The sequence below is a fragment of the Antedon mediterranea genome, chromosome 6 (genome assembly GCF_964355755.1).
Source record: "Antedon mediterranea chromosome 6, ecAntMedi1.1, whole genome shotgun sequence".
NCBI lineage: Eukaryota > Metazoa > Echinodermata > Crinoidea > Comatulida > Antedonidae > Antedon > Antedon mediterranea.
Genome location: NC_092675.1, coordinates 25,796,291 through 25,823,179, shown reverse-complemented (window position 1 = coordinate 25,823,179; position 26,889 = coordinate 25,796,291). Strand labels below are relative to the sequence as shown.

The following is a 26,889-nucleotide window of genomic DNA, read 5'->3' as shown; positions in this document are numbered from 1 at the left end:
TTTCAAAACAAAAGACTCAACTCCATACGCTACTTAAGAATAGTAGTTGGACACAAACATGGCTTCTAATCCATTCAAAGTCGTAACTCTCTCTATTTATGGCTCTAATGTGTGTTTAGACTTTCCTTTAGTAAAGCTTCTTTTCCACTAGGACGCAACGCAAGGACGACGTAAGTATTTGACCAATCACGATGCAATGTGTCATTCGAACTGTCGGTTGTTACTGGACAACACACTTGCATTGCGTATACGTCGTTGTGTTGCCTCCATGTGGGAACCAAGCTTTAGAAGAGTAAGACTAAAATGAAACAATTCTCTTTGAAGGCCAGTTTACACAGTAAATAGGCATACAAATAATATAGGATCTATGTTATTCCTTATTTATACCATTTACACAAAGCCTTTTTTCCCATTAAGGATATACAGATCCTACATGGGGCATGCTACGCGCTCGTCTGTGTAAATTGGCCTTAAATCTTTGCCTATATGAGTATAAGGTGTAGCTTAGGCAATAAACAGATTCTAAAGCAAAGAATCATCATAATGCAGAATGACCGTATGACATCTATAATTAGATTCGTCAACACAATTCATTGTGTATATGATTTACACAATGCAATCCAATAACGTAAAGCACATTCTTTAAATATCATTAATTGCTACACGATATTTGGCACGGGCGGAACAAACTGAATCCGTAACTAAGCGACCAAAGTTTAACACCTGTTTTTGCCAGTTGGTCGGAAACAGCTTGAACACCAAACAGGTGTACACACCAAAATTATGTTAAGTCAACAACAACACGCTCGCGTGTAATCGTGCGCAACGCATTGTATGTATAACCGAAAACGGAAGGAAGAATAATTGAAAGAATCTATATAAGTTACTAAACATAAGAATCATCCGTATACTGAGAGTGTAATACCACATATGTTGAGGAATTCAGTATAATTGGCTTAGTAGATGGTACACCACTAAACAAGGGGTGTGTATGTGAGGTGGGGATATCTTTGTAACTGAGAATTATTTATGACACGCTTGATCTCTATTGATCTATTTTGGGATTATTTTGAAAGATATGTAACTTCGAAAACAATGATGTATTAGGGACTATAGATTGGTATGAGCATTTGAATTCAACTTTCCGTTACAATTTACACATATTTTTGGCATCGCTTAATGTCGATACAAAATGTCCATGGCGTTAACGAAAATCGGGCAATCCTATGAATTTCTGTCAGCCATCTAAATTTCAATCAACTACATAACATAACTCGTATTGAATTTAGTGAAAATCGATAATATTACTATATTTGGGCGATACTTCAATCTTGTAATGCTAATCACAGTTCTCTAGAGTGTTAAAAGAAAAAAAAGGCTTCCTCGCAAAATTAAATTATTCTGTTATCTAAAACATTTGAGTTCAACCTCCTATAAGAGGAAAAGAACAGTACAAATATTATACAGTTTTATTTAAATAGTTTGATCAAAATCTGTATACAGTAGCAATAATTACGGCATTGTCATCAATCGCCATCCAATTTTATACGATGATTTTTTAACGCTAATCGTCACTGTGCGACTGTACTCCGGTGCGACTCTCATTTTTTTTCTTTTTTGCCGTTTTTCGGATTTTAAGTTTGTAAAGCAGTTACACGGTTACACAAACAAATTAATATACCAAAGTATTATATCACATTATATAAATAATATATATGATATTATCATATCAAACGTTTTTACATAAAAAAACGACTGGATTAAAACAAACCTAACTCGTATCTAGGTGACTCTCAATAGCCAGTTATTATCTACCTAGCGACAGATGCAGATTCGGGTGTATGCCTAGTTCCTTTAATTTTGAGTAACAATTATCCGCTTTAATATTATGTAACAATTATCCGCTTTAATATTATGTAAAAGAATTTCAAGGGTCATGTAGTTATATTTAAGTGTTTTTCTTTTGCTATTAGTTATTCAATGCAGTAATTGCATTGTTCGTCTAAAATCAATTTTAGTCATTTTATCACTTGTATAGCAAACAAGCCTGCAAGCAATTCACAAAATAGTCTCAGTTAATTTAACATAATTATATTTAAAGGTTACAAGGGTAAATTGTAGTAAACCAAAACACAATTACACATTTAAACACATAGAAATGCGAATTGACAGCTTGTCGTCGAAGATTAGTTTATTTGATACAAGATTAAATAAGACAAATATACCATATTTCTACCATGATTTTTCGACCTAACCTATTTAAAATGTATACAGGCTGTAGTAACTTGTTTATAAAAATGTTAAAAAGAACAGTCAAATATTGAGAGAATATATGTTTTCTGACCACAAGTTTTTTTTTTATTCCGCTAATTTTGTATTAGTAAAAGTACATTTCATAGGATTTTCCTGTATATTTAGAATGAACTAACCTCAATATTAATTATTTCTCCAGTGTTTGATAACTAGATAGATGCTCCATAATAATTCGTTGACGTAAAGCCTGGACATTTACAGTATTTAATAACCTATCATTGTTAGATTATCCATACTACTCGACAGTCTAAGTGCTAGTGGGCTTTTAATCACTTTAAATTCAACCTAAAAAATTACAAAACTTGATAAATATTAGTTTTTTTTTCATAACTCTTGTCTGACGTATAACATCTGAACCATTTCATATTGGCGTGACACATGTATGTTTTAGTGTGATTTTTCTTTTTCAATTTTGATAAATCAACTAAATTGATACGGGTTAATTTACATTCAAGATTGTTTGACGAAACTCATGGGCTGTCGACATTGACGCAAATCTGTGTAAAAAGCACATTGACTGTTAAATTAAGTTAAATTGTAATACGTTTAATGTTACCAATAAGAAGAGAAAATTCATGTTTAATGTTATTTCCCGATGGAAATAGGCGATGTAATCACAGACGTCAACTGTCACCTTGTGCATGTCTAAGTTATATTTATGTTCAGTTTTTTTCTATGATGGCGTAATATTGAAACGTCAGTATATATATTATTATTAGTACAGTATTTCATATTCATTAAAGAGGGACCCTAAATATCAGTCTACAAAAATAATTTAAAAATGTTTAATTTAAAAAAAAATGAATAAAAGATTTGTAAAATTGGTCTTTTTATCGAGATTGACATTTTCAGAATTGGTTACAAAACAATAAGTAAATTTCAAGATTGTCAGTAACTGCTAACTGTGGAAGAATAGATTATCGGTCAGTGAATATCAATATCTCTAACTTGACAAAAGTCTTGACAAAAATCTTGGTTGTTGTTAGACAATTATTTTATATAATGTGGCATCTTTGAATACCAACAAATATGAACACAAACAAAAATTAGTGAAAGTTTCAATATGCTATAACTCCTCTGTGATATTATTCTTTTAAAAAATACACAGAATAACAATAAATATATAAATAAACAATTCATAAATATTAAAATTACCAATTGACACAGCTGGACAAACCATGATAATAATAATCAACGCATCATTATATTTATTACTATTGTTATAATATTCATGACATAATTATGCATAAACTATGTAAGTAAACCATAAAATTTATTTTACTTCCTCCAACGCTTCAATAAATTCCGGTTAATATAGTCTGACGTATCCGTCGGGTATTTAATTACCGCCAACTTATCTTTGTTAATTTACTCTAATACCAACGATGCAGGTGGGATTGGTCTATTATATAGAGTTCCACTTTGATCATAAATCCAGGTGTTATCGTTACCGGTTTAGTTGTCTTTGGAAATCTAGATGATGCTAGTTTAACAATGAAGTTTGATTTTACTGTAGAAAGTCTGACTTGTAGTGGTACTCTTTTAGACCTATTCTATAAACTGAATTTATTTCTAATTCAATCGCATACTTTTTTTTAAATTTGCACATTAACTATTAAATATCACGCTGTTTCCTACGAATGAAATCGATATTAACGTTTTTCTTTTAAAATATATCATAGACCTAGTTAGTTTGTTTAAAGTCATGTCGTATACGGTCCAATTATTTAGTCATTTAACCGAAAAAAAAAATTACGAATGCTAATTTTTTTTTTATCCTAATATTTTTCTTGTACAATTTTCATAAATATACATTTAGTAGGTATGGTTAATTACATTTTACGCTAGGTTCATTTTCATGGTAGTTTACATTACATTTTAAAATAATAAATGATGTCATCAGTAGTTGTGAAGTTGGTTAGGGACCTCACCGTTAATTACATTATCATTTTATCTATTTTGCTAAGTATTGATATTGTAGCTCGGTTAGATCACGGAAAACCATCCCAAAATAGTCGTTTAGTTGTGATATAATGGGGGTGGATATTGGGCTAGGACACAACGCAAGAACCTAGGCGCAAAGCAAGTAATTATTGGTAAAGTAAATGGCGTTGAGCCTAAAGCCGATTTTCCACTAGGCGTATTTGTTCGCATGAATCGAAAGCGTCAGCTTATACGCATGCGTAGAGAAAGATTTGGAAGATGGAAGCATTAATACGCATGCGTGTAAGCTGACACTTTCGATTCGCGCGAATAACTTCGCCTAGTGGAAAATCGGCTTACGGTGGAACCATGGTGGAACCAAGCCTTACACAACAATATACTGTTTACGTGATTTGAATTTGTCCGTGTAGCGTAAAACCATAAAATGAAGCGTTTTATGAGCTGCGCGTCTAATAGCGAATGTATTCTACAGTTTCTGAAAATGACGTCATTTTAAAAACATGCGAGTTTCCAGCGTCAGCAGCTCATCAGCGCCAAAAGTAGTTTTTACACAAAACCACACTAATTAGTATTTTTACTACTCTCTGTGCCATTGCATTCACGATGAGAAAAAATACGTACTGCAGTTGATTAACTATTTTATTATCATATGGCATATTAAGATTTTTTATAGAAACCAAAAAAAATATATAAATTGTTTGTATAACATTTCTACATGGTACGCCTCAATCAAGTAGAATTGTATACATTATAATCAATACTGACAACACATAATGATTAATCTGATAGCTTTGGGGTCAGACTGCTTGCCATTCCGATAATACAACTTGATTATAAAAATGCATTTCAACATGTTTTATTATTGTAAAAGAGAACTCGACATTTGCTAGGCTACATTAAATTATGTTTTTCCGCTAGAAATCTTGACTTTTTGTAACAGTTGTCTTAAACCTGTTCTACAGTATATCATACTCAAACCGTGACAACTAAGACGTTTTTATTTTTCTGTTTTCTTAATATATTTCAAGTCATGCGTCACACCTTTTATATTGTAAAGTTGTATTTAACTCCCTAAGAGATTCAAGTTTTGTTTTGCGCAATGTGTTACCTTGCCCTGAAAAAATGAAATGAAGCCAAAACGATAAGCAACGATAAAGATGTGATAAAGATTGGAAAGTAAAAACCGAGATGCACTCTGTAAACCATGAACATCAAGTTAAGCTAACCTCTTCATATAATTTAATACTAGTACCGGTAATATTTTTCAAAGATAAGATGTAGAAAACGTGATTTCTAAACAGAACAGAAAGAATCGGTTAATTTAAAAAAAGGCAACACAATGTGTAGGAAAGTTGTATTAACGGTAAATTGTATCAGTTTTGGCTTATATTTTGGTTGTGACTTTTGGTTACTCAGAATCACCAGTCTTGTAACCTTTGATCTTCAGATCGATATGATCTGTTTAAGGCGAATAACCCTTCGTCCTATGATCATAAATGCTGTGACCCCACGGCCAAAACCCTTAGGCCTAAGACAACAATCTCAGTTTGGAATGTGGTATCTATTACCATAACTATAATCTAGTTTTACTTCGGCTTATTGAAATATCCTTGCCCCCTGCCCTTAACTTGCTTGAACAAATATCCAAAATAATCTAACAACAAACTTTGATACAAAATAAAGTATACCATTATGTAATCGTAAAATATTTATTCCATCTGAGACAATTATGCAAATTACATAACATTTTTGCATATATTATCTATAATGGTTACGACATCTGCATATCAAGCAGAAATATTGTGAGTTCGGATCTTGGTTGGGGCGGCTTTTTCTCATTCCCATAAATATCATCATCTTTATCTAAATTAACTAATCAATTTTCATATTTCACCTGGTGGTTTAGAATATATTCATAAGAATGACAAACAGCTTAAACATTTACAGGCATCGAAGAAATTCTAAACCACCAGTGATATACTGAATTTAATTAATTAATTTTCAAACGATTAAAATGAGGAACTTTGTGAGAATGAGAAAAAGCCTCCCAATCAAGGTTCTAACTCGAAACATTCAGCTTAATTGCAGATAATTCTAATCATTATTAGTAAATTATTAAGCACGAGAGAATGTTTAAAACCTTTTTGCAATATATCTATTTATAGAACCAGGGAAGAGTTAAATTGTTAACTCTTCCCTGATAGAACATTGTCATAGTTTTGATATGGTAGCCAAGATGGTAGCCTACACAAAATCAATATTTAAAGGTATTGGCAAGTTCACCGTGCACTGTATCACCCATTGTATATTTTCTAGTAGTACCCCCAGGTCTCGTTATCCACTTTATTCATATTTAGGTCATGTCATAAGACGTGTACCGTAAGTGTTTGAATAAGTAACGCACCTTTGTACAAGAATGTTTACTGAAGAGGAACAACAAACAGAAGTCCCTAGACTTTTCTTTTATTTACGGATGGCTGTGGTATCGATATTTGTCCGAAAACGTGCTAATTTTAGACACGAAATCAAACAATGCTCCACAGAGAATCTGACAATGCACCAACAAGCGAAATAATTTTAAATGGCTGTCAAAATATAATATTACTTCTCTTAGATCTGACGTGAAATGGGTGTTTTATAATGCTACTTGGGTTCACCAAAACAAAAATATGCCTACTTTTGTGAGCAGTGTATTTCACAATTTCTACAGAATTGTGGATAAACTTCAAAGTTGTATAATTTTGCAGAAAAAATAAGTTGGTTTTTCCCCCACATATGTAGGTCATTTAATGTCAGATCATTTCTTTGTAAGTTATATATAAGTTTGCCAATTAGGTTACAAAATTTTAAACAGTAAATAGGTTATGTAAAAAAGGATAGGAGTAATGGAATGTGTACTTATGTCAATCATACAACTTTTTTTTGCATTTTTTTCCTAATATTTAAGTTATTATTATTATTATTTAATTATTTTTTAGGTTTGTTGAATTAAGGAAAAGAAAAAAACATAATTGTTCCCTTGCCTTGGTATTTGTATTATTACAGGTCTTCAGTTTCTTCACAACTAGGCATATATATATATACAATGTTTTGTTCTAGGCCCCACTTCACGAAATAAACAAAGTTTCAATGCTAAACCTCCATTTTGGGAATATCATTCACCATGCATTGCATAAGATGATTTTAGAATCGGGGTAATTCGGTAGACAAACTCTACTAAGTATTATTAACCCGTATACGCCGCTTCATCATTCTTTAACTTGCATACATTTGACTTTATATTAAAGATCGATGTCAATATAAGTGGGAAAGGTCTTTAAGCAAATCTTTATTAGATTACTGTACTTTATAATTTAATGACTTCTATATCAAGCTAAATTGAATTTCTTCAACTGGCTTTAAAATAACATTGAGTAATTGATCGATATTCGTTTGTGAATGTTTAGTTAGGAACTATTTTTAAAGTTAATGACGATTAAGAGCAACCAACTTCTGGTATGCTGTGTGTGCGAGGAGTGATGTTTTCTGCATGTTAATACAATTAGTACGTGAAATGTCTCGCAATGGACGTGGGGATAATATTCTGTATCAATCGTCTCGTGGGGTGTCATAATAGAAAACGCACGAACCATGAAATTCTTTTGTAACACCTGTATACAAATCAGTGTTAACGGAGTAATACGCGCGATGTATTTTAGTTAGTTGTCATCAGAAGATCAGGGCTCATTTCAAATAATTTATAATATGCATGCGTTTCGTATTGACAGTTAAAAAGTATATTTATACTAATGACCACAAACATGGCGATAAGTCACGGTGCTCGTAGTTCCATCATATTCTTTGCTTTTGTTTTGATCTCAAATGACCATAACACGCATGTTATAATCATTATCATACTGTCTTTAGAATATTTTTTTTTTTCACATTATACCACTTTTTACTTACGTTGTATATGATAAATTACAGTGCCATCTTATCATCGTATTTTCTATGATGAATCATGTTTATAACTTTATTACAAAGAAATGGTTAGATTGTACAGTATAATGACACAAGGGGGCGCTAAATATTTGCGAGCTGGGTGTTTAGAACCGGTACGGGGAGACGACCACTTTACCAATATTTTCACATATGCCCTATAGCTCTATATGAACGAAATTAAACTATGTTATTTTCGAGAATCTAGACTAATCTAAGAAAAGAAAGATAATACTGTAACATCCTCCTGCCTACTCCGTACAAATAATTGCTTTATTACGTTAAATATACCTAATGATAGTTTTCGGCTAGATGGTAATCCGCCACTGAATGGTTTACTGTAGAAATGATGTTTTAAATAAAACAAGGACAAACTGGTTATCGTACAATGCAATATTATTACACGAGCATTATAACTCATTAATATAAATAAACAAATTATCTTGCTTTCTATTTGGTGATCCCAAATAACACTTCAGCCAAACCAATGTTTTTTTAATTTATGTGATGGATGGGAGATCAATTTTCTCTAATTAAAAGAAAAATTAACGACATGGAAAATACAGATTAAATGATTATTAATTTAGTTTTTTTAAATATCAGATACAAAAGAAACTAGGGTTTATTCTAGTAATGAGCCGCGTTAATAAAATGCAGATAATTATTTACAGGATACGAATTTTAAAAACTGTGAATATAATATGTGTACTAAATATGAATCCAAACTGAAAAAAATGACAATGCTGTGGGTATCAGTGGCTGGATCTCAATGGAGATACAAAATAAGCGAAAAACTAAATCAAAACGATAAGGTAAAACAGCCAGAAAAGTTAGCAGAGCTTTCGGGCAACGCTAGCCCTTCATCAGTGCAAGTGAAGGAATTTGGATAACGTCATAGTATATATATATATATATAACGTCATAGTATAAGAACTGGCAAATATGAAGATACTTGCAAAGTATTATAGATCATTCCTCAAAATATAGTAAAGCGTAAATATTATTTATATTACCGTATATTAACAAAAATTAACAAAAATTAACTGCAACGATTACGAATAAACGTGTTTTACATAATTTTGTAGTTTGTGGTGATGCATTTTGTGATACCGAACGAGACGAAGATTGTAGCGTATGCCCTGCTGATTGTGGTAGCTGTCCTCTGAGTACAGGAGAGATTGCGGCTATCATTGCATCGATTTTCACAATCGTTGTGCTATTAGCACTTATATATCTGGTAAGCATTTATGTATCTTTCTACTCGCTTCCTATCTCCTCCATCTCCGCCCTCTTTTTTTTTTCTTATCTTTTTTTTTGGGGTGGGGGGGGGGGGGGGTGGGGTGTGGAGTTAGTCTTTTTCCGTAGCAGCGACACTACTGTATACAGCATAGTCTTGGTCTCTGGTCCACTTGCCCATGATAATTATAGGGATAACTGATTAATCTTACCTTTCCAGGATCATTTTAGTATAATATATTTCACTGGATTGTTGTTTGCGTTGACAAGAAACATATTGTGTATTAATTGTTAAATTTAATTTGTTTCAGCCAGTTTATTCAATATTAATAATTAATAGTTATTTTGTTCTATATTGTTGCAAAACATCTGGACTAAACTTCATATCATTTGAAACGGAATTAAATTTGTTTTAAAGTTAATAAAAAAAAATGTTGATGCTTTATGTTTTAAATCAGACGGTTCTTCATGTCTAGAGTTAGGTAACATATTAATGTCCAGTTATTTATTATTCATGTAGTATCATAATTTTCTTCAAGCTATAATCTTAATTATAAGCAACCTATACTTAGTTCATTTTTATTCATACATTCAGGAATCTGCATACGATCCATCCTACCATCGGAAATGCCGCAACAACAGAACTATCTCCAAATTGCCATAACTTGCATCTATTTGTCTACTCTTACCATTAAAGCGCAATAATGTAATTGAATAACTTCTAAGAGATATAATTCTACTCAATTATTGATACTCATGATAAAACTAATCACGAATTACTGCACGGAAGTGGACAGTGCTGTAAGACGAGTAAAGTCCCGGTAGAACAAAATCACACACCGAATATTGATCACGTGTGTTTTAATGAGTGGAATCAAATAAACCATTACTTTCTATGTAATTGGAGATTAATAAACACATTACTAACGACATTGTTAACAGTTTTAATTTATTTGCAATTTAAGTTCAGCTCGTTCGTTATTGATTCTATTTAAAAGCTGCAGATAGTATGACATAGGCCCCGCTTATTTGTTTTTAGTGATAGTTATAGGGAGCGTCAATTAAATACAGCTGATTAAACTGTTAAATTAGGTTAGTAATACTACAGAGAAATTAGGTTTATTTAAGTCACCACTGTAAAGTGTATGTCCAGTGACCGTGATCGCATACGGAAAGCTCCTTTAATAAAACATTATATTAAGTTCCTTCTTCTTCCAACCCCCCCCCCCCCCACCTTCGTGCATGTGGTATGTGTTGCCACTAATAACTGTTTGTCTAGAAAAATGTGTACCATTTAACGAGTTATTCACCCATCGCTATCATTAATAATCGCCATACTTAAAAGTGAGACTATCGTAATAATATAGAACATGATATTGTTAAAAGACGCTGTGTTTGCATTAAAAATTATTATAATTCAGATAGTATCCCAAATATAACTACAATTTCCTACGAGTGCATTATGTCATTGTTATATTCTAAGTTCAAGTTTAATATATATCCACGGAGGCCCATCATATAAACACCTGACACGATTCTTGCATTTATAATCATCGTCAGTTACGCCTCTTTTATGACACGAGTTTCTGCCATTTTCGTCAGCCATGGGCAGGATGGTTTTTTATGATGTTTGCCTTGCCTTGGCATAAATTTAAAAAATATAACACTACAGTATAATCAAAACGACTTAAGACAGATTTTAAAGAAAAGACAAACACGTGTAGGCCTATAATTTAGACACGTTTAAGTTTTTCTGACGGTGCCGTTTAAATGTCAACATTGAATTAATTTTTAAAGATCAATCTATCAATCAATATACACTCGGGACAACATTTTAAAAGGTAGAGTGGGGTGTCTGAGGAAATGGAAACGCCGGGGAGAAGCATACCCCTCCTCCTTTCTAGCTATTTCAATCAAACTATTTACGTTAATCATATCTGCGAGGTTTTTTTAAATTATTATAATTTGTCATCTTTAGTATTTCTACTGGAAACAACAAAAAATGTTATGGGATGAAAGCTGGATAATCAACTATGATGAAATAAAGCCAGGTAAATTATTACTTTATCTCAAGCGAGATTAGGGATTACAACACGATATATCTAACACTTTTGTTGTAAGTAAAACTGTAAAAGACAACTGTCCGTATGGTATAAATTTCAAAAACACAATATGGTCCTTTAATGTTGACAGTAATGGAAAATTAATAGCATCAGAATGATTTTTATTTAGTTATTAATGTCGGTAATTCTTATATTATTATTCATTTAAATTAAATCTGGATTTTATTTAAATTAATATTTTTTCAATGAACATTTTAATTAAAAAATAAATAATAGTGATGTTAAAATAAATTGTATCTATAAACCTTCTTCATCAACCCACTCTAACTTCAGTTCATTTTTTTTTTATGATGAATAATGACGAATAACTTTGCTGATTGGAGAGTAAATGATCATATCTAAGATTAATTTACAGTTTTACTGTCGGCTTACCTTTATTGTTTTGCTTACAAATGATAGATAATGGAGCTGCAAGAGGTTTAATGGGCAGTATGGTTAGCATGCTACTAAGTGCAGAAAACCTTACTGATATCAGTAGTGGACACACAGGTTTGGCGTCACAGATGCAAAACAAACAAGTGTTTGCTGAACTAGGGCTTTAGTAAGTATACACTTTCTACATTACGATCAATTCAGTTTTGGTTTTATTTTCTAAGTAGGGCCTACAACAAAATACAGTGGAGCTATAGTAGGCGGAACATTTCCAAATTAATATTTGTAATTCATACATAGTTTATGCTTATCATATACAACCTTACAAAGGTGGGAAAATATACATACAAAAAACAAGATAGTATTTTGACACACGTGAGCCCGATAAACAAATACAAGGAAACAAGTATTGGTTGTAAATTTATTTAATATGAATGGCAAGTCATCGTTGCAACATGCACGTAAAAGGAGAACATAAAAAAGGAACATTGGGATGCTCTGAAAGGGCCAACACAGTTGGCAACGAAGGGGCCAACGAATCACGTGATATTGCAGGCATATTAAACTCTAGTGATAATACTAACATTAATGATTGCCCGTAGAAGATTAGGATATACCCGAGAATGAAAAATAAACCGGAATCTTCTGCATGATTTGATACCTTACCATTATACCACATCAAAATATATACACAAACTTTGATTGCGTAATGCCTGCTTTGAAATAAAGAAGGCCTTACACACTTGCATGTATTTCATCAGTTTGCAATATGCTCTGTGACTTCGAGTGTGACTTCTTTAACTTAAGCCCCTTCTTTAGAGACAAATACGTTCCGACACCATTATCATTATTATTCATTAACATTGACTGTCTTTCAATAAGCAAGGCGATTCCTATGCGTGTAAACTATAACACCATTTCTGAGAATCTAAAAGCCTTATGTATCCAATTTGCATTAATAATGCAGCTATTTAGTAAGTACATTACTTCAGCATACACAAATATAATAATTGAATAATTTAGATAAATACATTATGTTTGTTTTGAAAGAAGACAAAGTGTATTATATAACTATAGACCGTATAATAATATTTTTTCAATTGTCGGTATGTTTTTTTTTAAATATCACATTCAGAAGAAGATCAGTGAAAACGACAAATAAAAAGGAAATAATCTTGTTTAAAGCTCTGTCTACACTATCTACAATGTGTGATGTGGCCAAATATGGTTGTGATATGATCAAATATGGTAGTGATATGACATCATGTCCATAAATGGGCACGCCACATTTTTTTTGTAACAAACAGTTTGATAGTGTAGACAAGGCTTAAAATAAACAATGCACATCGAGGTTTGCAGTACACCATGTGTTTCCAAAAGGAAGTATAGTTGAGAATGCCTCCAGGATTATGCTGCAACCATTTCTTTGAAAACAATATGTCCAGAAGAAGGTTTTAGCAAAACAACCGAAGGCATTCAACTATACTTATTCCTGTTGGAAATACAAACGTAACTTTCGTATAATAAGTAATAATGAAAATTGTGTTTCTAAAGAAAATGTTTAATAAAGTTGATTAAACCAGTAAAATCAAATATATCTACGATAGAACGATTGATTAAGTATTACATTAAATTTAGATAGACGACGGGTAATTAAGTATGCATCAACTCTTCACAAATAGCAATGTATCATTATTTTAATTACATATTTTGATACCGTATAATTAGACGTTAAGTGCCCATGAAATCTAGACGTCTTAAAAGTAATATTTTTCATTATTATTGATTACCATATTAATTAAAATCTTAGTCTATAACCTTAATAATCAAACTGTTATAGAGTATCAAAATAAAAAGTTAATAAAGTGAAAATTAATCAGAATGAATGAGCACACTGATTGACATTATAATATCACTTGACTTTCCATAGAATACGTAAATTGTGCTGTATTATACCGAAACCATTTCTGAAGATTTGCGCTCAACATATTCTTTTTTAAGTATAAAACATTGTTTCTAAATGTGTTATATAAATAGACTTACGATAGATCATCTTTCTGTATAATCATGCGAATGTATTCGTGATGATGATTACTGCGCATGCGTAATAACTATGTTTATCTACTTTTTGTGACGCGAAAAAACGCACAACCAATTAGAATCAAGAATGGGCTTTACGCGAACCAAAACTATAATTTCAAATAGCCATGATAGCTTTTATTCATCGACTGAATAAAGTATAATTAGTAACATTGACGGTAAAACCAGTATTTTTACTGTACTTCTATACTAAGAAAGAGCAGGTAAAAACTATTTTTTACTGGTCCAGTGATTATGTATTCGATAAGACTTATACTAATAATGGATAGTTCATTATACGGCATGGAAATTCTAATTATTACATAATATCCCCATGTCATAGGATTTTGTTCAGTTTAATTATTCATAATAAATCATTATTGATTATGATCTCATGTATTGAGCAAATCAATCATTTAATACTATTTTCTCATCATTTCACTTAATGAATTATTCGTAATGATTGATAGTATCTTGAAATTAATTGAGACCTAGTTAATACGTGTATAATTGTATTACAAATAGAAAAGAATTATGACATGAATTGGACTGGAACTGACCATTTTCACGCTAAACCGTCCTCTTAACAAGAACAGCAGAACACTGCTGATATATTTAGAGATTATGACCTCATTATTAATTTTTGAGAAATCACCAGAACTCATTTAATAGAACATAGTCATAGTTCGTATTTTAAACTATTCAGTATAATTATTGGTCGAGTTCAAATATGCAAAACCGCAAACTCGCTGGTTTTAGATCCAGGGTATGCCACAAGTCCATGCCCCCACATCCCCCCCCCCCAATACAATCCTAAAAATAACAATCTGTTTGCTGCTTCAGTAGTTCTGTGAAACTGTACAATACATTAATTTCATTATTTTCTACATTATAATTTGGTCAATATTCATTTCATTTATTTGCCTCAAAACGATACATAACAAGGCCATATACATGGGTGCAGTCGAGTGCTCAAGTTAATGTTTACCGACCAACGACATAGTGAGCTGTAGAGAGTCGCGTCGCTACTAACAATGACAGGGTACAAGAAAAAACTAATGTAATCATGGCTGGTGATACGGGATTTCTAAAACGTGAACTTTTTACCATCTTTTAGGTCTCTTATTGTAATCATAATAAATACACTACGCAAATAATAACTTGTTAAAAATCGAATTTGCAGACTATTTTCACGAGTTGAAGGATTTACTGTTATATTCAACCAAGCCTAACCGACTGGGTTTTTTTTTCAACGATGCGTATCCGAGTTGAATAGTACGGTAAATCTTTCATCTCGTGAAAATGTTTTCTGTCCGTCCAACAAATACAAAACATTTATACAAAATTGTTCAGGAACTTTTATTCCATTAATATTCAGGCTTTTATGCCGTTGCACAAAGAAGTTTTGTTGAAGTAGCCTTGAAATTACCCAAATAAATCAATATAATGAGTTTCATTTTTAGCATCATATACTGCATTTCTATTGAGAAAAATATTTTTTTAAAGATATTGACACAAATACAATTTTTTTGTTGTTGCTTCATTCAATTCATAGCGATGCGTAAGTTTATTATTTACAAGTATACTCAAATTTCTAAATATTATACTTGTTTCTAAACATTAATTTTATTAATTATTAGTATGTTTTTATTGTATATATCTCTCGATCCGAATATCTTATTTGTACATTAAATGAACTAACCATTCATGCTTTGGTAACATTAACTTCTTTAAATTCTCTATGGTACTATCAGAAAGAGTTAAGTGTCGAACAGATATCAATCAGATAATCCCTTTAAAAGAAAATTCAAATTTGTCGTTGCTTGTTTCCTGTGAGATGTGTATAATAAATAATGTGTTGGTAAAAATCTTGTGAAATAGTAGCAGATACCAGAATATGGTTATTACACTTTTAACCTGTTTTGTGTGAGCTTAATAATTGAAAAAAACATTTTTAGAATTAAATTTCGTTCACTCACATTTAGTGTATAAAATATATAAACAATATTTCTTCAATGTAAAACTCTTTTAACAATTTGAAACGTAAACAAAATAGGAAGCAAAAATAATGATAATAATTAGAAAAGAATTATGACATGAATTGGACTGGAACTGACCATTTTCACGCTAAACCGTCCTCTTAACAAGAACAGCAGAACACTGCTGATATATTTAGAGATTATGACCTCATTATTAATTTTTGAGAAAATCACCAGAACTCATTTAATAGAACATAGTCATAGTTCGTATTTTAAACTATTCAGTATAATTATTGGTCGAGTTCAAATATGCACAACCGCAACCTCGCTGGTTTTAGATCCAGGGTGTGCCACAAGATCATGTCTATCTGAGTCCATGCCCCCACATCCCCCAATACAATCCTGAAAATAACATATCTGTTTGCTGCTTCAGTATTTCTGTGAAACTGTACAATACATTAATTTCATTATTTTCTACATTATAATTTGGTCAATATTCATTTCATTTATTTACCTCAAAACGATACATAGCAAGGCCATATACATGGGTGCAGTCGAGTGCTCAAGTTAATGTTTTTACCGACCAACGACATAGTGAGCTGTAGAGAGTCGCGTCGCGACTAAAAATACAATACATGGTGACAGGGAACAAGAAAAACAAAAGTAATCATGGCTGGTGAGACGGGATTTCTAAAACGTGAACTTTTTACCGTCTTTTAGGTCTCCTATTGTAATCATTAAAAATACACTCACACAAATAATAACTTGTTAAAAATCGAATTTGCAGACTATTTTCACGAGTTGAAGGATTTACTGTTTTATTCAACCAAGCTGAACCGACTGGTTTTTTTTTCAACGATGCGTATCCGAGTTGAATAGTACGGTAAATCTTTCATCTCGTGAAAATGTTTTCTGTCCGTCCAACAAATACAAAACATTTATACAAAATTGTTCAGGAACTTTTATTCCATTAATATTCAGGCTTCTTATGCCGTTGCACAAAGAAGTTTTGTTGAAGTAGCCTTGAAATTACCCAAATAAATCAATATAATGAGTTTCATTTTTAGCATCATATACTGCATTTCTATTGAGAAAAATATTTTTTTTAAAGATATTGACACAAATACAATTTTTTTGTTGTTGCTTCATTCAATTCATAGCGATGCGTAAGTTTATTATTTACAAGTATACTCAAATTTCTAAATATTATACTTGTTTCTAAACATTAATTTTATTAATTATTAGTATGTTTTTATTGTATATATCTCTCGATCCGAATATCTTATTTGTACATTAAATGAACTAACCATTCATGCTTTGGTAACATTAACTTCTTTAAATTCTCTATGGTAGGCCTACTATCAGAAAGAGTTAAGTGTCGAACAGATATCAATCAGATAATCACTTTAAAAGAAAATTCAAATTAGTCGATGCTTGTTTCCTGTGAGATGTGTATAATAAATAGTGTGTTGGTAAAAATCTTGTGAAATAGTAGCAGATACCAGAATATGGTTATTACACTTTTAACCTGTTTTGTGAGCTTAATAATTGAGAAAACATTTTTAGAATTAAATTTCGCTCACTCACATTTAGCGTATACAATATATAAACAATATGTAAAACTCTTTTAACAATTTGAAATGTAAACAAAATAGGAAGCAAAAATAATGATAATAATTATATTATATTATATATTGCCATGTTTATGTTTGTATTATTATTTCTCTTTCCAATGTTAACAAAAATCAGGAAAAATAGTTTACTTGAACAATCACAATATAATGCTGTTGTTCAATAATATATTCGTTGCTGATACTCAATATCAGCGCCACACACTGTTATCATAATAGGCCTACGTGGTTGCACTCAGATTAGAACCGAGAGCTTAACTCTCTCAAGCTTGATTCCCACTAGGACGTAACGCAGCGACGTAAACGCAACGTAAGCAGTTTAACCAATCACTTGTGATTGGTCAACTCGCTTACGTTGCGCTTACGCCTTAGCGTCTTATTGGGAACTAAGCTTACTCTCCAACAATATTATATTTTGTAGCAATGTAAAAACGATACAGTATATTAAGAAAGATATTTTTATAATTTATGTGTGTGTTCTTAACTCGGGACTTGCTTCAAATGATACGCATGGTTCAGTTTGTTAATTACTCCTTTTTAAGTTCACACCAAACCACAATTATGAAATTACATTGACCTTTCGACCGCTTGAACGTTTTAAATACTTACTCTACCGTAATCGAGTTTAGATTACTTCTTCACCTCATCGTCGGTTGATATTTGTTTAAAAATGTCTCCTATAAGATTTTAAAACAGTCAACCTCTTAAATGCGTAATGCCACTAAACCATGCGTATGCCAATATCAAACTCGTTGAGTCATAGACTGACGTGCGACAGAAGGTAGATCAATCCCATCTTAGAGGTAATCTTCAGTAAGCATTACCGGAATACGTAATCATTCGCCAATGTTGGAAACGGTCTACAGACCATTGATCAACCATTGTAAATGAAACACTTTATGCGTTTGGCAATAAGTGTTATTTTAAAAAACCTACGAAGAACAGTATAAACTTTTAAGAAATTAAATTAACTTATGACATACAATTGTTAACATAGTATCACTGTGTTCCAGAAGATAATTATCGCATGTCCTCCTTCACCTCTTTTCACTGCAGCATCTTAAATGTGTGTCTCTGTCCTCTGCATCTTCTTTCATCAACTACCTGCTTGCCTCCTTACCTCTACTTTCCCATAGGCCTAACTGTTATTTTCTTTACAAAAAAGATCTTACTTCCAACGAAATTGAAAATAATTACTTTGTCAGGAATCTCTCTCTGTCATCTCTTGCCATGATTCATTGCTCCTTTTTTGGATTCTCTAGCTTCCTCCATGACTTCTGTTTTCCTATTCCTAGTTCTTCCAATAAATCTAAATGTTTTTTTGTTTTTACATTTTCAGTAATCATTGTCATGGTTTATTACTTTGGCTTCCCTGCATCCTTCTTTCTATTATTATAACTCCATCCTTAAATATTTCAATAAAAGTAAACCTAACCTTATTTTTTATCTATTCTATATTTTTTTAGTAATGGTCAAACATTAGCAGTGAAACGGATAGCGAAGACAGTGTTTCAACTTACGAAAGCAATCAGAAAAGAAGTTAAAAGTGTAAGGTAGGTAGCTATACCATACCCACATTGATAATTGATTGACACTCAAAACCAAATAGAAATCAGTAGTGTTTGATAATAATAATAATAATAATAATAATAATAATAAATAGTAGAACGTCTTAAAATACTATATCTATATTTCTTTTTATAGGGATGTTCAGCATGTCAATTTATGTAAATTCATTGGAGCTTGCATCGAGGTACCAAATGTTTCCATTTTAACAGAGTACTGCCCAAAGGGAAGCGTGCAAGACGTTCTTCTTAATGAAGACATTCCACTAAATTGGGGCTTCAGGTAACGAAATAATCAATACTTTGGTCGTATGAAATCTTTGCCAATTACTGTATGTCCAATATCGTGTTATCACACGGTTGATTCAATGGGCATTTAACTATTTTTAAACAAAATACTATATTCCTATTAGGCTTAATGCTATTTTATCAATAAGTTTGCTCTGTAAAAAAGTTTAATTATGTGAATTACCAAGGTTAATGTATTAGAGCGTGATTAAAATCAATAGTGCAACCCGTAACCTTTGTATTGAACAATATAAATTTAAACACGTAGTTGGATTTTAATTCTACGTTAGGCCTACAAACTTTAGAAAAAATTTATTTCTGACACTGTATTCACCAAATTAGAATGCGTTGTGTTGTATTGGTAACTTTGTAATAACTAGTACATCCTTTAACATTTTCTTCCCATATGAGTTGATTAGTATTGAAAGCTTAATTTCACTTCTGAATTTTGTCGCAATTATTTCGCCTTGGGCGGGAAATCACGACAGACGATACAATTTCAAAAGCAACGTGCGAATGAAAAATGTAATATATTATGTACTCTGAAGTATAACACCTGTAGATACAGTTGATTATTTGACCGAACGCTAACGACTTTGATATTTGTCGATACTTCAATTATCTTTTTTCGTTTTAGGGCTTGTTTGATTGTTTGCAGACATTCTTTCAGTTATTTTCAATGTATAGCCTCAATTAGAAATAATTGGTTTTTTTTAGATTTTCTTTCTGTACTGACATAGCTCGTGCTATGACTTACCTTCATCAGAATAAAATATACCACGGACGGTTGACGTCATCAAATTGTGTTGTTGATGACAGATGGGTTGTCAAAGTCACAGGTAAATATACTTTCGTAAACGTTATTTTATGATCGTCAACAAAATAAATGTACTGCCATTTCTAACAATAAGTCGAATTTGTTTTCTCTCTTTCTCGCCTAAACTATTTATATTCTGTGGATTAGATGCTCCACATTAATTTGAATCATTTAACAAAGAATTAAACAATCGTGAATAAAAGATAGTGTAAATAATTATATAAGGTAAATTAATTTAAAAATGGAAGGGAGTACTAGTTCCTAACATGCAAATATGTTACATGTATGGCAATTTTTTTTCTATGTACACGATAGTATTCATTTGTATACGCATACTGTTCTACAACTATATTATTTAAGAGTTTTATAATAATAGTGTATATTAAGACAATAATGCATTACATAGTTTTAAAAAACATAATGAAGGTCGGTTGGCAAGGTTAATACAGGTGGAATTGAATTAAAATGGACGTCTGTTCATTCTTGAATTCAGAATTGAAGTCATAAATCTGCACATGATCCATACGTACTGAATTATTCATTTCTGTTCTGTTCGCTTTGTGCTTCGGAATTGCTTCAATGAAAAGTGTTTATAAGTTAAGTTTTCTGTAATCCTTGTAAATCTAAAGAGCATACAATTCATTTACAACATATATAGTAAAAAAAATCATCAATTAAAGATAGATAAGAGAGAAAAGAATGGGTACGTAGAAAATACTCTCTGAATTGTGCTTGTATGCTCGTGTTACTATCATTAAATACCTCTCCTACAATTATCCATCTTATTTGTATTACGAAGAGTGCGCGAAACGATTAACTGGACTTATGGTCTTCTTTAACTAAAGTCCATGCTTTATAAATGTAGGCCTATAATTGGCCCACTGGAGACGAAGCGTTGTTGCAGTTTGCTTATAGAACTACTGTATATGCAATTGTGAAGAAATGAATAGTAATATATCGTTGATGGCATAAACACGTTTTAAGACAGAGTGGATTAAAAACAATGGCGCCATTCTATACTTCTAAACACCCGTCATTAGAAAGGTGTGACATTATCATTAAGACAAGAGGATAGAAGAGACATAAAAGTAAATTCATCGACATTTGGATAAACGGTAATAACTATGAGTCATCGATACACCATTGTCATTATCGTTGGTTTAGAACCGTAGAATACTGTAAGGTACAAGATATCGAGAATAGATAAGAAGTATTTATCTACCTATCAAAAGGTAAATTAATGAAAAAATGACAATGCTGTGGGTGGCTGAATCTTAATGACAAATAAAATAAGCAAAAACGATAAAGTATAGCCTAACATTATAGGCATATAACATCTTTTAGCAAACGCATGGCAATATGATATAAATTTTCTCTGGTGAAAAGTATAGGAATCTACATATGATTTTTTTTTATGAATAACACGGTTTAATTTTTGAATGTAAAAAAACACAAACAGAATTGAGAGAAATCAAAGTGAACTTGAACCTATAATGATGATTATCAAGCCTGGGGGAAAGTGATGTTGGTGAGGAGAGGCTAGCCATACTGCCTTTATCTTTAGGCTTGTCATTTATCTTCATTCGATTTACTTTGCCAAGGCGTATAAATGAGAATCTGTAAAAATAATGACGTTTTTGACATTTAGTGTATACTGAATTACACACAAAATTAACATGGGTCCCTATGGGGAATGAGGTCGTGTGATTGATTCATTCAAATGACAAGATAATTAAGCTTATATAGACACTAAATACTATTTAGTATACGAGTAATGATATTGCACAGGTTTGTAATAAATGATTCCAACAACAAATTGTTTCATCCTTTCTTAGAACTTCATCTGCTATTTACTTGTTAGAAAAAGCAAAAATAGCAAGATCCAAGCAAATTAATTGATATTGTAATTAAGTTAGAAATGGTGTAACGTCTTTACCGTATCACCAATGTAAACTTGCAATAGAACAGCTTGTTTATAATAATAATCCGTTACAGTCTCATAAATTAAAGTTACTACTATCTAATGTAAGTGATTCCTATCATTTGATATGCCGTTTATGATACCGGCTTCTTTTATGTTTGACGAGTTCAACTAGATCTGAACGATAGTTAAATGAATCCAACATCAATCTGGACACTACCGTCTGCGACACCAAACTATGTCCTAACCACGTGACATGTGTCGATACATTAATCTTTTCTAATGTATCTAGGATTAGTTGATGATGCGTGGAATTAGCTGTTTCACTGCACCAGTCAACTCAATTATTCGCTCGAGTTCCAAGCATAGTTAAATGCACGGGGATTCCTTTACTCAGCCACAGAAACACATTATCATGTGAAAGGTCACATACGTCAACATGTAATTTAAACTTAAGAGACCTAATGTTATTAGACTCATTAAATTATGTAATATTTACAACATGATGATATAATGCAATGGAAGTTATAAATAGTTATGCGCCACGACAAACCATCTATAAATCTGAACATATAAACGTTACATAAGAAATAAATACAAACACTAATGAGGGAATACAATGGTATTTAATCGATGGTTTGATAACGGCGCACTTTCCTGAAAATTGACAAACGGATATATCTAGCTCAGCACGATTCACTGTGTCCATTTCAGGCTTAGCTGTTTACCCGAATAAGTCGGCTTCAACTTCAACCAACAAATTTAAATCAATTACTAATAATATGCCATTTCGTTATGGTTATATGGGATTATTGTTTTGAAACTTAAAGTGCAATTACTATTCAGTACAAAACACTGGTATTATTGGATATAAAGACTCAGGGGCACCTGTTAGTATTGCAGATCGCTACATTCGCGTATAGCTATAGTTTGATTGCAAACTTTAATTCATATTACCCTAAATTTTCTTATATGACAGAGAGACACATGTACAGTAGTTAGCTCTTCCATAACAATTGTTCCACAGCAATGTTGCAACATTTCGCAATGTTACTGTAAAATTGGATTTACGTCTTGTCCGAAAGATAGTTATGATTACTAACAGTATCCTTAGCTATAGGCATGGCTAGGATTGTATGTTCCTTTAACGGTTTATTGGTCCAAGAGAGAGAGATAATGTAGCCCTACCTTAATTCATCTCTGTCTGATAACATTAATCAGTTAACATTGTTATATCATTCATTGTAATCTTGTAAGTCATAACGATGATAAAAATGAATAATGAATAAATAGTTATGAATACCTTTGTCGCCAGAATGGCGTACAACTACAGCGTCAATATGTCTAAATATGCAATAATCCAAAAATTAAAACTGTTTACGTGCAACAGCCAACATTCTCGGGTTTCCTTAAAATACGCATTTCACAAATAGAAATATATATACCTTATTAATTCAAATGCAGTGATTGTTAATTCATTTAATTTAATAAATATTCATGTTTCAGAATTATTATGCCTTATTATTAAATTAGTATATTACATGTATTTCTATGTCTGTGCATAATATGACCTTGATATGTTGAGTAGGTACTTTCAAAGCTGATTTCAAAAAGTCCTAAACGATTCCTTCTCCATTAGCCCAAATGCAATTTTATATATTGTGTATTGAAACTTCTGGTGTTTTCCAGAACAATTGTGTAGGACTAAGCCATAGCCTACAGATGCTGATATTCTCCGTGTATAGATCATGCGCATTTAGAAAGTTTCCTATCTTTCGAAGAACATCTTTGGGGAATGTTACAAGGATCCTCTACCCTTGTCCTTAGCCTTAGTAGACCCTATCAGGGTTTTAAATCCGCGTATTAAAACATTAGCAGTCTGTACTGATAACTGTAAATGGTTGTATAACAACAAGTTTGCATAAGTTTGCTTCAAATTCATTAAAATATATAGACAGTTTGACGCAAAACGCAACCAAACTGTAGACTCCTATATTCGTATTTCTTGAACTCACCGCCGTACACAATAACATTATTTCTGCCAATTTACAACAAAGTGGACGAATTTAAAGAATGTATTAAGTTGAAATTGAACAAGCTGATACATAATGTCCTTGGAGAAAACGTATGATTGAATTATCAGAAAGTCCATTATGATGAAAGCTGACAAGAAAGATTACCACTTAGAAAAATCGAATGAATGAGTTTGATTTGATTGGCAAATAGCTTAAAGAGAAAAACGAAACAGTCGATCTAGCTTAATAAATGGGCTTAATTTAGCCAGTGTCTTGGTTTGTTCTCAATAACGATGGGTTTTTTTTCAAACAAAAATGTTTAAGAGACAGTTTCAATGTATATGTACCAAAGCATGTAGTCATAAAGACCACGCTATCGTTTCTTGTATCTGGAAATTTCAAATTGTGCACTTAGCAAGCTTATAAAGGATATCGTCTATACTGCTATTTTCTGGACATCTGACACAGAATCAATCTTAAATAAAGTACTAACTATCCAATATCTTGAACTTCTTACGGCAAAATCCATTAGATCAGGTCAAGTGTGTTAGGAATCAACTGTGTTTGATTATCATTGTAACTAAATAATAATTCACTGTTATTTCTTCTGAAAAATCGGCCCTAAACCGTCTCGGCCAAAATCAAGTCGGCACCACGTCCAGTCGGCCCAAGGTCAACTCGGCCCCAAGTCAAGTCGGCCTCAAGTCAACTCTGCCTCAGGTCATCTCGGTCCCAAGCCAAATCGGCCCCAAGTCAACTCGGCCCCATTAATCACTTTTATATCAGTGCTATACTGTCTGTTCTTTGAAAAAAAATGTATAAGTTCCTAAATTGTTGATAGGCCAGTATGTAAGTTGTTCAAAGTTTGATTTAACGGGAAGAAATTTCTTCTATAAGGCGTCTGGACGTTTCCCATTCTCTTTTTCAATACATTCAGATATTTACAAAGTAGACGAATATCATGTTACCGAATAATGTGAAGTATAAAGCTGTAGTCTTGTTTGGTCATATTTTCAGATTACGGTATGCCCCTTACTCGTCAAGTTGAAGATCAAGAATTTGACAGAACGTATAAGGACCAAGTGGCACGTGTTTATCTACCACCGGAGGTCATCAATGGCCATGGCATTGTACAGTCACCCACTACTGATGTATACAGGTGAGTAGCGTACTTTTAATTTTAAGCAACTATACGCAGCTATTGCGTCAAGCAGTCATTATCCACATGCTAGTTTTCTAATAGCGTCGTTTCCACACTTCCACAGTTTTCTAACCAGTGGTAGTGGCGCGTTATGAAAAAACAATTTCGCTATTTTGGAAAAGTAAGCAAAACATGGTAACGTCTAAAACTTTGTCTACACTATCAAACTTTATGTGACAAACAAAATGTACTGTGCCCATATATGGAAATAATGATATCATATCACTACCATATTTTGGCACATGACACATTTGTTGTCAAATTTGTTTGACAGTTAGATAGAGCTTAATAGAAAAACTGTTTAATGAATTTAAAGTAGTTGTATTTAATCCAAAACAAGAGATTTCGAAGTAATTTAATACATTGTTTAATAGAAAGTTAATCATCATTTTTCATCATCACCATTAACTTTTCCTTACGCGTGTTAATTATCAAAATTACTACTTTATTCTAGAGATGTAGTATAATTATGATTGTTTCTACAGGAAATAATAGTAATTTTTGGTCAGAGAGTTAAGCTGTTAAATCTTCTGCCCAACTCTGACGAAATCTAAGCGAATACTCGGCAGCCTAGACTTACATAGAGAATTATTTTGAAGAAAAAATCGAGTGGGACAAAACGTCAGCGCTGAGCAAATAATTTCATTTATCAAGTTATAGATATCGTTAATATGGAATGTTATTCTGTATTGGTATTTAAAATTTATCAGTTCAACTGTTACCACTATCATACTATCTTTAATAATAAAACATTGTTTTAAATATTTTTATCGCCACAAAAAAATACTTTTCTTCACCATCATTTCCATCCTATGATTTTAATATTTCCATCACCATCTTTTAAATATTTAACGCTTTTGCCAATTCTTTCTCATCCAGTATGGTGACATGTTATTACACCGTCAGTTTTGCTTATTTTGTAGCTACGCTGTAATACTAGTGGAGATTGCATCAAGAAGCGAGCCGTATGAATCAGAAGATTTAGAAAAGATCAATGGAGTATGGCGTCCTGAATTACCTGATCTTGCAGATATACCAAGATCAAACAACAATGATGAACATTGTCCTTGTCCTAAAGAATATATAGAGGTTGGTAATTGTTTTCAGTATACAATAAAGACTTCTCCTGAGTATAATGGGTTAACCGAGTGTTGATTATAGATTGCCCTTCTCTTTTTCTCCACGGGAAAGTGCCTCTGAATAGGAGTGTCTCTCAAGGAGTTATGTTATCTGAATGTTATTCAATATTTTGACACAAAGTCAAGAAAGCTGAATAAACTGCCATCGGGTAGACTCTTCGTTAGCTGTGAAGGAACTCATTTCCTTAAGCTAATACAAGTACAAAAAAACACATTATTCCTCATATATAAATAAAGGTGTTATCGATATTTTTCGTTCGGGTTCAGATAGTTGTGTAGTTATCACAT

General features: G+C 32.0%; 1 protein-coding gene across 1 annotated transcript in view; it reads left to right on the top strand.

The window, feature by feature from the left end:
- Positions 1–26,889, top strand: part of LOC140052267 (atrial natriuretic peptide receptor 1-like) — a 69,204-nt gene that overhangs the window by 25,924 nt on the left and 16,391 nt on the right. Inside the window, exons 6-13 of the mRNA XM_072097741.1 lie at positions 9,321–9,472; positions 11,450–11,522; positions 11,994–12,135; positions 19,122–19,208; positions 19,360–19,503; positions 20,226–20,347; positions 25,279–25,420; positions 26,386–26,551. Of these exons, the coding sequence (XP_071953842.1) occupies positions 9,321–9,472; positions 11,450–11,522; positions 11,994–12,135; positions 19,122–19,208; positions 19,360–19,503; positions 20,226–20,347; positions 25,279–25,420; positions 26,386–26,551 (1,028 nt within the window). The remainder of the gene's footprint in view (positions 1–9,320; positions 9,473–11,449; positions 11,523–11,993; positions 12,136–19,121; positions 19,209–19,359; positions 19,504–20,225; positions 20,348–25,278; positions 25,421–26,385; positions 26,552–26,889) is intronic.